The sequence below is a fragment of the Maniola hyperantus genome, chromosome 13 (genome assembly GCF_902806685.2).
Source record: "Maniola hyperantus chromosome 13, iAphHyp1.2, whole genome shotgun sequence".
NCBI classification, from domain to species: domain Eukaryota; kingdom Metazoa; phylum Arthropoda; class Insecta; order Lepidoptera; family Nymphalidae; genus Maniola; species Maniola hyperantus.
The window spans coordinates 14670055-14686718 of NC_048548.1; the positions used below are offsets into that span (position 1 = coordinate 14670055).

At 38.8% G+C, this 16664-nt stretch overlaps 1 protein-coding gene across 1 annotated transcript in view; it reads right to left on the minus strand.

Moving 5' to 3' along the window:
* LOC117987493 (uncharacterized) overlaps positions 1–15061 on the minus strand; it is a 34759-nt gene extending 19698 nt beyond the window's left edge. The window contains exons 1-10 of the mRNA XM_034974517.2: positions 15008–15061; positions 7873–8075; positions 6368–6522; positions 5865–6002; positions 4886–5091; positions 4099–4234; positions 3280–3390; positions 2032–2253; positions 1355–1455; positions 255–423 (exon numbers count right to left, since the gene is read on the minus strand). Of these exons, the coding sequence (XP_034830408.2) occupies positions 255–423; positions 1355–1455; positions 2032–2253; positions 3280–3390; positions 4099–4234; positions 4886–5091; positions 5865–6002; positions 6368–6522; positions 7873–8075; positions 15008–15046 (1480 nt within the window). The 5' untranslated portion in view covers positions 15047–15061. The remainder of the gene's footprint in view (positions 1–254; positions 424–1354; positions 1456–2031; positions 2254–3279; positions 3391–4098; positions 4235–4885; positions 5092–5864; positions 6003–6367; positions 6523–7872; positions 8076–15007) is intronic.
* Positions 15062–16664: the final 1603 nt, after the last annotated feature.

Sequence of the window (16664 nt, forward strand, 5' to 3'; positions counted from 1 at the left end):
CTCTGGTACGGACTTCCACAGGCAACGGTTTTGCGCCGCCTGAATCCAGCGGCTCCCTGCGACTCGTTCGATGTCATCTGTCCACCTAGTGCGAGGTCTTCGAACGCTGCGCTTTCCGGTGCAAGGTCGCCATCCTAGAATCTTGTATGTATTGCACAAAAGCACAAACGTTGTCAAAGTACATGAATAACTAAAAAAGACAACTTTTACAAAACAGTTGTTGGTAAAGATAGTAAATTACAAAGTACTGTTACCTATACAATTCCTAGGTCCAAGTCCAAACGGCATGTAGGCGATAGGGTTGATGAGGTGCTTGTTCTCATCGGAAAAGCGTTCAGGGTCGAACTTCTGGGGGTTCGGGAAGAACTGCGGGTCATGGTGGAAGCACCACGATGGGAAGGACAAGACCTCTCCTTTGCGAATCTAGGAAAAAAATCAAAAAATTATATTTCTGCCTTCATTTTACACGATTGCCCAAATAAGGAGTGTAATGTTTTCAGAGTTCATGCAGGTATCTATGTATACCTAATGTATGTATGTGAGACTAGCTGACCCGCCCCGGCTTCGCTCGGGTGGAATTTAGAAAATCGGCGTGGGGGTAGAATTTTCAAAAATCCTGAAATATATTGTATTTTTTATTCTTAACTGGAAGCCTGTGTATATCAATTTTCATTGATGTACCTATCTTTAAAAATGATAGACTTCGATACAAACTTCCATCGCCCATTTACCCCTCTTAGGGGTGGAATTTAGAAAAAACCTTTCTTAGTGGATACCTACTCTTTACAAAGAACACAGCCTCTAAATTTCATGTCTCTAGGATCAGTGGCTTAGGCTGTGCGTTGATATAATAATATAAGTCAGTCAGTCAGTCAGTCAGTCAGTCAGTCAGTCAGTCAGTCTGATTTGGATTTAATGGGGTATCGCTGGAATCCTTACATCATCCTGAGTGACACTGGCTATCATTTTTTTTTGATAAAGTCTCAATTTGGCAGCACAGTTGTGTTTTTTAATTTTTATCAATTATTTACCATCACCAGATCTATCCCGATTCTGAAAACATCACAAAAATATTCTACTTCTGAGAAAAATCATCCTGCCTTAAAATAAAAGCAAAGCTTAGCAATCAGCTATGCTAAAAAACTCGATGATAACTCAGAATTTGAACTCATTATCGAAGTCATCGTCGTTCTGTCAGCCAATGGAGTCCACGGCAGAACATAGGACCTTTGTAAACGATTCTATACTTTTATTCTTTGTGCAACAATTATTTGCGACTGGATGGATGATACCTGACCATCCTATAGGCTATATCAACAGCGCGATATTAATAAGAAAGAAATGAAAATCTTACAATATAGTCCTTGGTAGATTTGCTATTAGGTTTTCCCAAGTTGTAGTCTTTGACGCAGATCCTGTCCAACGCCATAACTGGGGGCCAGAGCCTGAGGACTTCTGCAAAGAAAAAAATTACAATCAACACAACTTAGAGGAACTCTCTCTTTTGCCTCTTTTGCCTTTAATAAAAAACTTTATTATTATTACTAGCTGATGCCCGCGACTTCGTCCGCGTGGAATTAGGTTTTTTAAAAATCCCGTGGGAACTCTTTAATTTTCCGGGATAGAAAGTAGCCTATGCCCTTTCCCTGGATGCAAGTTATCGCTGTACCAAATTTCGTCAAAATCGGTTGAACGGATGGGTCGTGAAAGGCTAGCAGACAGACAGACAGATAGACAGACAGACAGACAGACAGACAGATGGACAGACAGACACACTTTCGCATTTATAATATTAGTATGGATTATAGAAATACTTCACCATAACGTGTTTTTGAGTTTTTGGTAGTGCTAATTGTGGATTAGCAAACTACAAACAATTTTTTTCATTATTAAATACCTACAAAGCGTTTGCCTTAAATTGCCCCTTGCCTATCAGTTTTTTTTGGAATCTTCAAATCTCTTCACGATTTTTTTACCAAAATTTATTTATCTTTTCCTGCAAAATTTTAAAAGTAAAGTTGTATTAGGTACCTGAAACGACCATATCCAAGTACGTCATGCTCTGAATAGCATTAAAGCTGAGCTTGCCGTTGTGTTTCTCGTTATATTCCTTTATCTCCTCGTACAGGCAGTCCTGGACCTCTGGGTGGAGGGCCAGCTCGAGCAGGGCGAAGGACATCGCAGTTGAGATGGTCTCGAAGCCAGCCATGAAGAAAAGAAATGCCTGGGCGATGAGGTCGCTGTCAGACCAAACTGGGTAGCAATTAAGAAATATAACGTGAAAGCCATTACCATTATTGAAATAAATGCATACACAGGGTGTAATTAGAATGCTAGCAAACCCTTAATGCTTTTGCTATACTAGCTAAACGCAGTCTAATAGGAACCATAAACTTGTAGTTTTAGTGATTAAGTATTTTTCAAATCCACAATGTATAGCGTACAAAACTTGGGTCAATGCTCCACCTGCGATGCAGCATTGATCCTGCGGCATCTATCTACGCAATGTTCGTTGACCTCTAACGTCCTTCAGATGTTTGATACCCAGAATTTTGAAGAATGAAGAAGAATAGGAAAAGTACGCTACGCTAAATGGGAGAGGCAAAGATCCACGCCCTGAAAAAAAACTGCCTTCCTGACTGACTAACTCATTGCTTCGTGCAGTTCTGTTGATTCGCCAGCGGAATTATCGAAGAGTGGAGACTGCGCAACATCTGCAGTGGAGTCGGGCATAGCAGATGCAATCCATGAGGGTTTCCCTCCTCCAAAAAAAATATTAGCTTTCACTTGTCTGCGATTGCGTTCTCTAATTTCTGAAATTCTAGTTTCGCTCCTAATTCCTGATCGATGATGACACTGTTTTCGTTTGTTTCAGAAGGACTTTGTCTATGATCATCAAATCGTTTTAGTTTCAGAGCTCAACTAATTTAGAAAGTAGGTATATTTTCTAATAGCACCCGATTTTTTTTTAAAGAATATTAGCTATGTTAAATGACTAATCCCTCCCCATCCCTTTCCTCTTTAACTAAGCGTCAAGCTTGTGCTAGGAGTAGGTACGACAATAGTGCAACGGGCGGGGTTTGAACCGTCGACCTTTCGGTTTTCAGTCCGCTCCTTTACCCGTTGAGCTATTGAGGCTCATATAATATTATGAATTAGGAAATGAACCTTAGATGTGGTTTAACCATAACCTGCTATGCTATGCTATGCTACGGTAAACAAACACGGTATTGCAGAAAACAACTAGCCAATCGGGTAATCAAAATGAATGAATCTAACCTCGGTCAGTATTCTTCTTGCCCACCGTAGATTCTTCAACGGTCGCGAAGCCAGCATCTTGGTCACCGTGACCATTTTCTGTACTCACCTTATCATCGTGAGTAAGTTGACCTGCGTGAAAGAAATATGTACAATTAATAATAGACAATCCAGTTGGGTAGGTCCAATTTCGAGAAAGAGGTCAACCGCCGAATCCAACTGGGTTGGGCAGCGTTCAGGAAGCTTCGAGATGTCTTCTTGTCCAAAATTCCTCAGTGCTTGAAGACCAAAGTCTTCGAACAGTGCGTGTTGCCAGTGATGACATATGGATCCGAGACATGGTCGCTAACTATGGGCGTCATAAGAAAGCTCAGAGTCACTCAGCGGGCGATGGAGAGAGATATGCTTGGAGTTTCTCTACGTGATCAATGAGGAAATGAGGAGATCCGTAGGAGAATAATTAGAGTAACCGATATAACTCAAGGGGTTGTGAAGCTGAAGTGGTAATGGACACAGTTCGAAAACCGACAGACTGGGGTTCCAAGGTATTAGACTGGTGATCTCGCAATGAAACGGGCAGCGTTGGAAAATCCCGCACTAGGGGGGCCAACGGCATCAATGAGTTGCAGAGAGGCGCTGGATTCAGGTGGTATTTAAAGACGGAGGCGTGAGGAAGTTCCTACAAGAGACCTATATACAGAACAGTGGGTCTACAGTTTTTTTTTAATTTATTAGAAGGGTTTTGGCCATGTTACACACATCTGTCAAAATTAAAGTCAGTAATGATACCAATACCTCCTCAATTTATATTTCATAGAAGTTGGAAGTGGGTTTCAATACCTTTTTTGACTTCCATGAGAAGATGGATCATGTCTGGTCTGATGATGTTCCTCGCTTCTCGGTCCTTCATCGTGCTCATCACCAGGTCGACGAAGAAGTCTGTGGTTTGGTTCGTGTACAGTTGTAGTTTCAATATCTGGAAAGACAGAAAGGTTCTTATGGTAGGAGAGCCCAAGAGGGGATTTTGGGATTTACTCGAGCGTGTCAGATTAAGACAAGGTCGGTTAATTAGATGCAGAAAAGTGTGCATTTCATTGATCTGACAATTTGAGCGTGACATAAGAAAATGGGAGAGTTACAATCGTCAGTTTTTTTAACAGGAGCTAGTTTTTTTACGAGTGGCAGCGGCCATGTTTTGCAATTTAATTCATACTTGTGCTTCAAATGAGGGGTTTGATTCGTTTTGATCTTGCGACTTCTGCTGCGACTACCGGTCTTGATACTGTCTCCCTATTTGTAATTATATTGGATTTATAATGGAAAACACTCACGATAATAAAAAGGTACCAGAAGTGGATTTAAAGTCAGACAGAAAGGCAGGGCATTTGAATGTCCTCTCTTGTTAAAGGCTTATCAAGAGGTTTACTCTTTATACTAACCTAACTACAATATTACATGATTAGGGCACAATAATTACTATTACAACCACTCAATCAAAATGGCGACCTAAACCACCCGTGTTTATACAATCCACTCAAGATGTTGACGAAACAGATCACGTGACTTCTGTCAGAGTAATTTATTATAAGTGCGATAACAATAAAATTAAACGCTAAAACAAAGTTACCTTTGTTAAAACTGCTGGACAGATAGAAATAGCAAAGAAGATCAGTATCTGCTTGAAACTGGATGCAGCAGCCGTCTTGCACATCTCGAAGAACTGGTTGTTCTCGTCGCTGTGGGAGTCCACCTTCAGACCGAAGGCGCAGGACGCGATCACGTCGTTCGCGTAGCGCGTCGTCAGATCCTTGCAGTCCACGTCTATGGCGCCGTCTATGGGAATACAACCTCTTGAAGATTAAGATTAAGATAGAATAAGATATAAGATTATACTAGAACCCTTCTAGAACCTAAATTGGCATCAGTTAAATTATCTATCACTGCAACAACATCACCGCTAGCTAATATTTGTTCTTGTTTAAGAATTCAAGTGTTGTTATTTATATTATTCCGATATGAGTATTATCACGCTTGTTAATAATTAGCAGAGTATAAAAGTATGAATTACCTAACAATGTTTTTTACAAAAACATCCATGTCAAACAAACAAAAACCAAAGAAATGTTTTATCAAAAGAATAATAAAACAAATCAGCAAAAAATTTAAAATCATCACTACAAAATCATCTAAATGCGCACCGGAAATAAAAACCGATATCCAAAAGTTCATTACAGACAAGACTAGTGCGCGAAGCGATTGAAATTCGCAAACACCAGAATTTCAATCGTGAAGACGGTTTTAAACTAGCAAGCTTGTGGAAACCAATGTAGTAGAATTATGCAAATGAAGATAGCATCGTAGATTTTGCCGGACAGCTCGTGAAGTTCCAGCGAAAAGTATAAGAAAGAGGGTAGTTCGCTACTATGCCCATGATAGCTCGAACTTCATCTCTCGCAGCACCGCAGTCGTTACCATGAACCGTGCAATTGGGGTGAATAATTTCGACATATAAAAATTTCAAATTAATCAGGGTATGTACCCGTTATCTATATTAAAGTATTGAGTATACTTAGTTGTACCTATCCGTTGCAATTTCAGGAACTTACTCTCAGACTCCTTGATCTTCTTTTTAAGCGCGCGAATCATCTGCTCTCCGACTTCCTCCATGAAGGGAACCATCAGTTTTATCTTTGAGCTGGTGAACGCTGGGCTCAAAGTTGATCGCATGTTTTTCCATTCCTGCCCTTCAAACAAAAAGTTTTGAATAAATTGAAATATACTCATCTAGAACGGCTAATGCTTATGAGTATGGTTTTCTTCTTAGATTTTCTTATAAGATAGCCGATAACCGCAAACACTTCTTCTTCACACCTTTTATCGAGGTAAAAATGATTTGGAAAAAATTAGAATCTGATCGACTATCCTGAAACATGATATTGGGTGATTTGAGAATCAGGTAGCAAATTTTTAAAAGATGGCATTGTTGAATAGACATGTTTGTTGAAAATAATCAAATCCACTTTAAATTCAGAATACATTGAAGCAAATGTTTGGTCACAACCTGACTTGCTTTTCTTGTTTCCATTATAAAATTGTTTTAAAAGTTCACCTTTCAAAGAGAGTAGATTTCTTGCAATGAGCGGATCATCAGTAAAAGGACGATGGTCGAGGAAGTACTCAAAGTCCTTTATCGTAATCTTCTTCACCAAGTCTATGTCACAAATCAGTAAGATTGGTCTCATGAACTCGTAACGGCCGACGAATCTTTAAGAAAATAGAAATAGTAGAAATAGACAAAAAAAAAATTTCAATGAAACTATTACAATAAAACTTAAAGCTAGCCTTAATTACTTAATAATACAAATCATGCCCGCATGAAATAGTGCCAAGATACTGGCTGCATTACCGCGCTGGACAGCCAGGTTGATCCGTTGCGCAAAAAATGAGCAAGCCCTTCTGTCACCAGATGAGGCTATTAATCGCGAGGAACAAAAATGTAACTCTCGATAAGAGAGGCATACTTGCTCCGCTTGCCGTTTTCAGCTGTTTTTGCTGCGGCTCCCGGTCTTGATGCTGTCTCCCTGATATGACACGGGGCCAATGTGTGTTGCGTCCCACATTAGACGTCATATAAGTATAGACGCTTCTATATGATACAGTGTCTGTATAACTATACTATTACTACTACCACTCGAAACTGCATTTAAGTGCTAACTTATCTATATCTATACTCTATACTATTATATAAAGAGGCAATGTCGTTAAGTTTGTTTGTAGGGGGTAATCTTTGGAACTACTGAACCGATTTTAAAAATTCTTTCACCTGTAGAAAGCTACATTATTCCTGAGTGACATAGGCTATACGGGATCTTTAAAACCCTAAATCTACGCGGGCGAAGCCGCGGGGATCAGCTAATCATCAAATAAAAAGAATCTTGTAAACAAGCTCTAAATTGCTATTGCATTTTGTATTTGGCGCCTTTTGGAGTGGAGGTCGCGTTGCGAGGCGGCCATGTTGAGTCGATTGTATAAGTACGGGTGGTTGGTGGTTTTTGAACTAGTCTCGATCTGACTCGAGACTCGACCGACTATTAAAATATGCTTTTTGTGTTTAAGTCGCCGTTTTGATTGAGTGGTCACAATAGCAATTGGGCCCTAATAAAGTTAATACTGTATTGGGTTATTATAAAAGGTTAAAATCTCGATAAGCCTATTCCCGTCGTGATGAAAATATTTTAAATTCACTTCTGGTATTATTTTTATAATGTTATTTTATTCTTGAGTGAATTCGGGGAATGAAACCAAGACTTAATAGCGTTTCTATACAATAAAATTACAGAAACAACATTTAAAGCCTTTATTTACGGTTTTAACAAATCTTTTCTAATTATAAACACAAAAAATACCTTAAAAATACAGACAAAACTTCAGATTCAATTGTCACAACTGTCAGTAGTGACATTTGATAAGTGATAAGCTAAGTCCACAGACTTCAGGATATGTCTTTTATGCACCAAAGACAAAGTAATAAATTAAAGAAAAGCACTGAATAGATGTCCATGGGTAAAGTGGTGTTCATTACATGTTTATAAAATATAACTCAAATTGACGTACCGTTCTTCTGGAAAAGTATCATAATGCCTGTCCAGGTCACCACTAAAGGTATCCATTCGCAGAATATGCCATGCCATGTTTCCGAAGAACGGGATTGGTGTGAAATTCTTCACCCCATATTCACTGAAGCGGAAGTAGATTTGTCGGAAGTATAATAGTACTGCCGCTATGAATACCACCACCCATATCAAGAGAATCATTTTCTGTAAGAAATACAAAATGGGGGGTGTAATAAAAATGGTGATGCTCTACATTTTCAATCGTGAAATCTTTTACCGACTGCTAAGTACTTTAAAAAATACCAATATGGACGGTTTATATTTTATAAGTCAGATTATAGTAAGTAAGTATACAACATAAACATAAACATGCATACGTACGTAAGTAATGTTTAGGCTCGCAGGAGGTGGATGGAAGAAAACTAGTCGGCGATAATATCCTTATAATAATTATATTCAAAGTTACATTTAAATGAAAAGACTAAAAACTAGTGCTTATCTCTAAGGATGAGAATATTCTAACTTAATATTACGATTCCCACATCGCGCGGGTTCTGGTATTACGCCGCGTCAGCTATACGGGTCGTGTTCGTACGTGGGAATGGGAATGCATGTTGCGCTGGTTCACTATGTATCAGCCGCTGGCTTCGCCTGCGTAACACCTCCCCCATCAGATCGGCGCATATGGAACACCTTGGCTGTGAATTGCGCCGAAAGGTCATCGGATGAAGAACTCAGAATTTTGGTTATGTTTCTTAACTGCAAGGTCTTCGTGCGATGTATTTTCTGATAAACTGTAATGATCATATTCAGTCTGCAGGTCCCAATTAATATGGCGAATGGTAATGATTGTGTGATAAATAACTCCATGGTCCGTACTTGGAGGTAGAGTGATAGGCGTTTGAGATGAAACCTTTGCACTTGCATCATGTAGGTGATCCAGTTTTGTGGACTTAAATTATTCATAATGGATGGTCTTGAGTCAAAGGATTCTTCTTTAGGTAAAACTATAACTTGGATGGCTATGTCTTCTTCTATTCTGGGTAAGTGTAAATCTATAAGCTTCGTATATCGGCATATTATAATATAGATAACCTTTGCTGGTCTTCGGGCATTCAGCCTCTATGTACCTGTATTCGTTCAAGCAAGGAATGGATAATAAGTGACAAGGATATCATGATGCGTATGTGGTAATGGGAAATTAATACATAATATACTTAGGTTAAACTAACAGGAAATTTTTAAACTATGAAAAACAAAATGATATCATTTCTTACATAATACTAACCTAACACTATAATATCCTAACACTATAATATCCTAACTCTATCATGTTGGATCATTACCACTGGCTGCAGAAGTAGATTGATTATAAGGAGGATCCTGCAACAATTGGGCAGTGTTAGGAACTCTCTTTAGTCTTGACTTCGCGATTGGGCCTCGTTTTCTTCTAGTGTAGATGTGGATTGGGAGATTTGCCACAACTACATCCTGAGTATAGCGGGGAGCTGCCTTTTGACGAGAGGCAACAGGGTTTCTAACAAAAACTTGTTGTTCTGGGGAATAATTTGCTTCGGGCTCTCTAGTTCTATTACGACTATTAGTTAAATCTCTGCGTAGACTACTACAGGATTCGTGGATAAGGTTATATGTAATTTTCATTCTATTTTTATGATCCTGTATGTACTGCTGTAAGACATGTGTCGTGAGGTCTATGTCGAGTGGGTCGCGTGGGTCAAAATGTCCAGTTACTATTTCGATTGGTCTGCATTTTGTGAAACTATGAATACTGCTATTGTAGGCTAGAAGAGCATAAGGTATCAGGTTCCTTACTGATTCATCCTTTTGACTGATTCTAAAGATACGAAGGTGTTCTAAGAGTGTTAAGTGAAATCTTTCAACGATACCATTTTCGTTAGGAGTATGTGGTGCGACCTTATGATGCTGGATTTTATGAAGTTTGAAGAACTCAGATATAAGTTGATTGTTAAATTCCGGACCGTTGTCAGTAACTACAGTTAAAGGATTTCCATGATGCGTACTAAATTTAAGTAATGCTTGAACTACACTGACTGCCGTGCTGTCTCCTAAGAAATATGCTTGAGCATATTTGGAGAAAGAGTCGACTATTGTCAGAAACTTACAGCTTTCTACACTTAAGAGGTCTAAGTGCACAAGCTCAAAAGGTTTACTGGGTGGTGGAACTACTTGAAATTGCTGTCGGATTGGATTACGGTCATACTTAGCCTGTCCGCATACTGCACAGTCGTTAATAAATTTTGAAATATGCTCTCGCATTTTAGGCCAGTAAAATTTTCGAGATAAAGCAAGAAAGCATTCATTGATACCGCGGTGGTTTGTCTTGCCATCATGGTACTTATCTATAATTTGTTGCTGCCTTAAATATTCTCGAACATTTTCTACTTCTGTTTTAACTAAATTGAGTATCATTGACGAATTTTTAAAGGTTTTCTGTATTATTGGAATTATCTTATACATAGCCAATGGTGGATTGATTAATAAACCAGTTTTAATTTTAGGTTGAACAAATTCTTTAATAGCATTGATGACATCTTCTTCTAAATTAGACTCAGATAATTGAACAGTCGTACGCTTATGGTTTTCATAGGGGTTTGTAGTGACTGGTTTGGTTTTAATATCACCTACAACGTTAAAAACGATTTGCCTAGTAAATTTATTCAACGGATGTTCTGAAATCGGGATTTCCAAGATGGGGCTTTCGTCATCAGTATGGACAGTTGCTGTTCTAGAACCATCTTCAGCCTCCGGAGCTGAGAGAGTTCCAGAGTCATCTAAAGAGGGAGCTCCGTCCGATAGATTCACAGCAACCGAACTTAGCTCTTCCACATGAACTTCAATGCGCGATAACGCGTCCGCGTTGGTATTAGACTTTCCTTGCTTATACAACACCGTAAAATCGAACTCGCTGAGTTTTAAACGCCATCTTGTAAGTCTCGAATTAGGTTCCTTAAGACTCATTACCCACTGCAGGGGCTTATGATCTGTAATAATTTTAAATTTACGTCCAAAAAGGTAAGGCCTGAAATACTTGGTGGCCCAGACGATTGCTAAGAGTTCTTTTTCTATCGTACTATAGTTCAATTCGCTAGAATTAAGAGTTCTAGATGCATATGCGATCGGTTTATCAGACCCTACTGGGCCCTGTGATAAAACGGCACCTACTGCGACATTAGAAGCATCAGTTGTTAGCAAAAATTCTTTAGTAAAATCCGGATACTGTAAAATGGGATCATTGGTAAGCAGTTGCTTACAGTGCTCGAAACACCTTATGTATTCATCATCGATTATTATTTTAGAATTTTTCTTCAGGCATTGAGTAAGGGGCTTTGTTAGACGTGCAAAATCAGGGATGAATTTTCTGTAATATCCTAGCAATCCGAGAAAACGTTTGATCTGTGTCGTAGTCTTTGGTAATGGATATTTACTTATGGCTGCTATTTTATTGGGGTTTGGTTTTACACCATCTTTAGAAATTATGTGACCTAAAAATTCGGTTTCTAACTTCAAGAATTCAGACTTATCCATCTGTATCTTGAAGTTTGACTCACGCAATCTCTGAAATATCTTTTCCAAATTAACTATGTGCTCTTGAAGACTTGTGCTAAAGCAAATTATGTCATCAAGATATACTAGACAAACTTTGTTCTGTAGATCTTTGAGAACATTATCCATGACTCGCTGAAAAGTCGATGGAGCATTTTTCAACCCCATGGGCATCCTTAAAAACTCATAGTGCCCATTCTCTACATTAAATGCAGTCTTGTGAATATCAGCGGGGTCCATTTCAACCTGGTAAAAGCCACTAGCTAAATCTAAGGTAGTGAAGTAATGACACTTCCCTAATTTGTCTAGCACATCGGTGATGTTGGGAATAGGGTACTTATCATCAATCGTTTTCTCGTTTACTTTTCTGAAGTCCACGACAAGACGCCATTTACGACGACCAGAAGCATCTGCCTTTTTGGGAACCACCCAAATAGGAGAGCTCCAGGCGGAGTCAGAAGGTCTTATAATATTTTGTTCAAGCATTTTACTGATTTGATCTCTGATTTCTTGTCGGTGGACATAAGGATATCTGTAACTTTTTGTATGTACAGGAATTTCATCGCTGGTCTTAATTTTATGTTTAATCTTATTATTGAACGTTAAAGGTTCACCTTCAAGATAGAACACGTCGGCATACTTTGCACACAGTGCTTTCAAATTAGCTGCTTCTTCTGGATTTAAATGTTCAGTGCGAAGACGAGAAAAAACTTCTTTAGCACGATTCGAAGAAACATTGGTTTGCTCACATTCAAAATTATAAAGTTCTGCTGATATGGGTTTGTCTATGGAAAAAACTATATCATTCGGGGAATCATTAGTAATTTCAACATATCCTTTCTTATTTTTAACGCGTGTTATACAATCGGAAATAATACAGCTGCATATAGTTTGAGATGGAATCAAGACATCACCGTCCTGCGAATTAATAGGCAATGCAAATAGCTTTGATGAATGAGCAGGAATAATTTCTTCGAACAAATTAACGTTACGCGAATCATACATTTTTATTGGAATCTCAGCGTTACGCGTTACTAATTTTCTGTCTTTAAGATTAATAGTGGACTCCAATTTTTCAAGTAAATCTAGGCCTAAAAGACCGTCAAAGTATTTGTGAAAATTATATACGTAAAAAGTAATATCACCATCTTCGTTAAATTCGGAAAACCAAGGTAATGTAATGGAATAGTCATTTTTAGTTGTTGCGTGCACGTTGGTTACTTCAAAGGGTTCATAGTTAAGTGGCATATTACTAAAATACATTTGTACTGCTTTAGGACTGATAAAAGATTGATTCGCCCCGGTATCGATAAGAAATCTGAGAGGTGGATTACTAATCTGTACATAACCAAGTTGCCGCTGGACATAAAAATTTACATCTATCCTGGTTTTTCGGATTCGCTGACTATCTGAAAATTTTCTTTCTTAGAACTGACTTCCTGTTTCTGATCAACTTCTTCTGTTATTGGACTTGGTTCAACGTTCGAGGAGCTTTCCTCATAGTAATTATAGCATTCATCCGTAAATTGTTCGTAATTGTCATAGTCATAATCGTAGTCATAGTCATAATCATAATCATAGTCATAGTTAAGTTCATTAAAATTGACGTCGCGTGATTTCATATAGTTAGTTGGTGGTGGATTACCAAATTTACGCCAATCATGTCCCGATGGTGGTAAATGTCTAGGGGTGAAATGACTCACACCGCTCATGGGACGTGGGAAATTAGAATTGTTAGGCGATTGGTGTCGATTTGGAAATTTGAAAACGTTGCTCTTCGGGTTATAATTCGGTGGAGGAGCGCGAAACATTAATTGGGTACGACTAGGACCACGCGGATGCATTTGAGGGTTAGGTTTCCAACCAGGTCTAAAATGCATAGGTTGCTGACTCTGAGGTGGTCTAAAATATATAGGCTGCTGCCAAGATGGCCCAGGCATAGCGAAACCTTGTGACCTTGAAGGACCTGTGTAATTTGATACGGAAAATTTATGTCCAGAATTTTTCTGAGAAAACCCGCCTTCATTTCGTTGTTGTATATATAGGGTGTTAAGTTCCTCTTGTACAAATTCGAGGGCTTTTTCCATTGACACTGGCCGCATGCACCGTATCCTTGAGCCTAGCGGGTCTTTTAGACCACGTAAATAACACTGCAGGGTTAACTTTTGGTAAAGTTGCCGTTTAGCCTCTATTGTGGTAGGTACGGATTCATGTAGGGAAATGTAGGTCATAATTGTGCTAAACAGGTTTTGACACTTTTCGTAAAATTCTTGCGGGGTGCTAGAGCCTTGTGTCTGTAGAGACAAATCATTGTATAAAGCGGTCTCATCGCGATGGTCTGCGAAATTATTAATAAGGGCATTTCGTATGCCATTCCAACTATCTGGGATACCGTTTGCATTAATTAACCTAGCCGCGGAACCTGTCACTTTATTTAATATTCCACTAATTAATGCCGAATTTTGTAACTCATGTCCCGGACTAACGTCAAAATGGGCAATCACTAATTGGTCACACAAATTTATAAACCGTGTTAACACATGAGGATTTCCGTCAAATTCGGGTAAAAATCTAATAGATTTATAGATAGTATCTAAATCGTTTGATGCCATGTCTTCTAAGTTCCTAGATTCGTCTACGGCTCTTGACCTATTAACCGAACCTACGAAACTACGTCCTGACCTTGGATGAAAAATCTTGACGAATAAAAATTAAACTAACACACACAAAAAATACACTCAAAAAACTTTTTTTAAAAAACACTCAATAAAAAATTACTTCCCTAAAGTTCACGTAAAATTATATTAAATAGGTCTATAGATTTTGTATAAACCTAGATTATAAAATTTTAGGAATAAGGACGATATATAAATGAGGATTCAATAAAAGTACGATTTAAAAAAAATCAATTAAAAAAAAATTAAACACAATACCTCTTTTTCTTGTTAGTCGGAAAAGGATAGGCAAAAGGAACTTGAACGATTCAAGTACTTACCGCATCGCCGATCTATTTCTTTCCACGAATCGAAGTTTAGATTCTCCACTACACTGCGGCCTCCGAATGGTAGGTTCTCAGGATAAGTTGTTCTCCGTCACAGTTGTCCGATACAGCTACAGGTACAGCTTATCCTACCCCGTCACTGCGCCAGTAATGTTTAGGCTCGCAGGAGGTGGATGGAAGAAAACTAGTCGGCGATAATATCCTTATAATAATTATATTCAAAGTTACATTTAAATGAAAAGACTAAAAACTAGTGCTTATCTCTAAGGATGAGAATATTCTAACTTAATATTACGATTCCCACATCGCGCGGGTTCTGGTATTACGCCGCGTCAGCTATACGGGTCGTGTTCGTACGTGGGAATGGGAATGCATGTTGCGCTGGTTCACTATGTATCAGCCGCTGGCTTCGCCTGCGTAACACGTACAATAATATGGCTTCAAATATGTATTAGGCGATGATTACATTATTTACTTGGTTAGTTATATATCTACGCACTACCGACACATGAGTAGATCAGTACGCTTAGTACGAGATTTTATGTCTCACCAACGTTGATAGTATTCGAGTATTGAAAACCTTTAGCATGTTAGGTTTGTATCCACGTATATTCCTAGAAACTTGATTGCTTTCACCGATTCTAAATTAATGTCATTATAATTTATGTCTAATGGGGTGGGTAGATTTTTATTAAATTGAACATATTTGGTTTTAGATAGGTTTATTTGAAGATTATTATTGTCAAGCCAGTTTATAATTGATTGAATTGTCAAATTTATTTCATTTTCGTGAAATTGTAGTGAAATTCGACTACATAGGCACGAGGTAATATTATTTAAGCGCGGCAGGGCTCGTCACGAGCCCGCTGTCTTGCGTGCGTTTCCAGTATATATAATGTACATACTCTGTGGTGCGTACCTACACGTGGATTAACTCGGGAGCACTGAGGGGCAGAACGCGGGGGACGGGACACTCAGCGGCGGTCACGCGGTGACGCCGGGTGGCAACTGGCAACGGCGCGCGCGGCGCGCCACCGTCACGCGTGTATCTAATCATAGAAAGAGCGGGGACACACGATGCGTTGCGGCGGATTGCGGTGCCGGAGCGGTGTCGCTGCGTCGTCTTACATAGAATTAATATCTGTGGCATGTCACACGATGCGCTCCGGCGCCGCACCGGACTTGCAGCCACCGAGACGAGGCAGGAAGGGGTGAATGCGTTGCGACGTCGGAGCGGCACCGCTCAGTTGTTTATGCGTCACAAGGAAGGGCACTATCCAACGCTGCTACGGCGGCGCCGCTGCGACATATCAACGTTGCGGCGCCGCAACGCATCGTGTGCCCCCAGCCTTACATATTTATTATCAATAACTTATATGTTATTATTTATATCATTATTTTTATACTTATTTTGGAAAATTGTATTTTATTATAACAGTCTATAGATAAAAAAATGTAAATCATAAAATTACATTGATGATCTATTACACAACAAAAAAATATCCTAAAATGAAAAAAAAACTTACGTTGCATAAATTTTTCCTCTGTTATAGTAAAAGTAATGTATACAATAATTTGGTACTTATTAGGTCACATTCTACAAACACTGTACGAAACCTGTTCCTACAACAGACTACGTCACCTCGCGACGAAGGATGAAGTTGTATATCATCATCATCATCAATACTTATAATAAAACTGTAACAGGTCTAATTCTGTACATTGAAGATATTTTGAAAAATTTTTTTCGAGGGCACTCTATAATCGATACTGAACCCAAAACTGTAATTTTTTTCACTTTTGTCTGTCTGTCTGTCTGTCTGTCTGTCTGTCTGTATCACGGCCGCGCATCACGCTGAAACTACTGAATGGATTCCAATGAAACTTGGTACGATTTGAGGTAATACTATGAGGAAGAATATAGGATACTTTTTATCCCGAAATTCAGCATGGTTCCCGTAGGAGAGGGGATGAAAGTTAAAATGTATACTGAGTTGTAATTCATTAACGCGTAGTCCGATTTCATTCATTCTTTTTTTGTTAGAAAGGGGATATTTTAAAGATTGTTCCGTAAATATTTCAAGGTCATCGGTTTTTAACCGACTGTCGAAAAGGAGGTGGTTCTTTTTTCTACATCGATTTTTTCGAGGTTTCTGGACCGATTTGCAATTTTTTTTTTTAAATCAACAAAAAAAGTTTACGTCGTG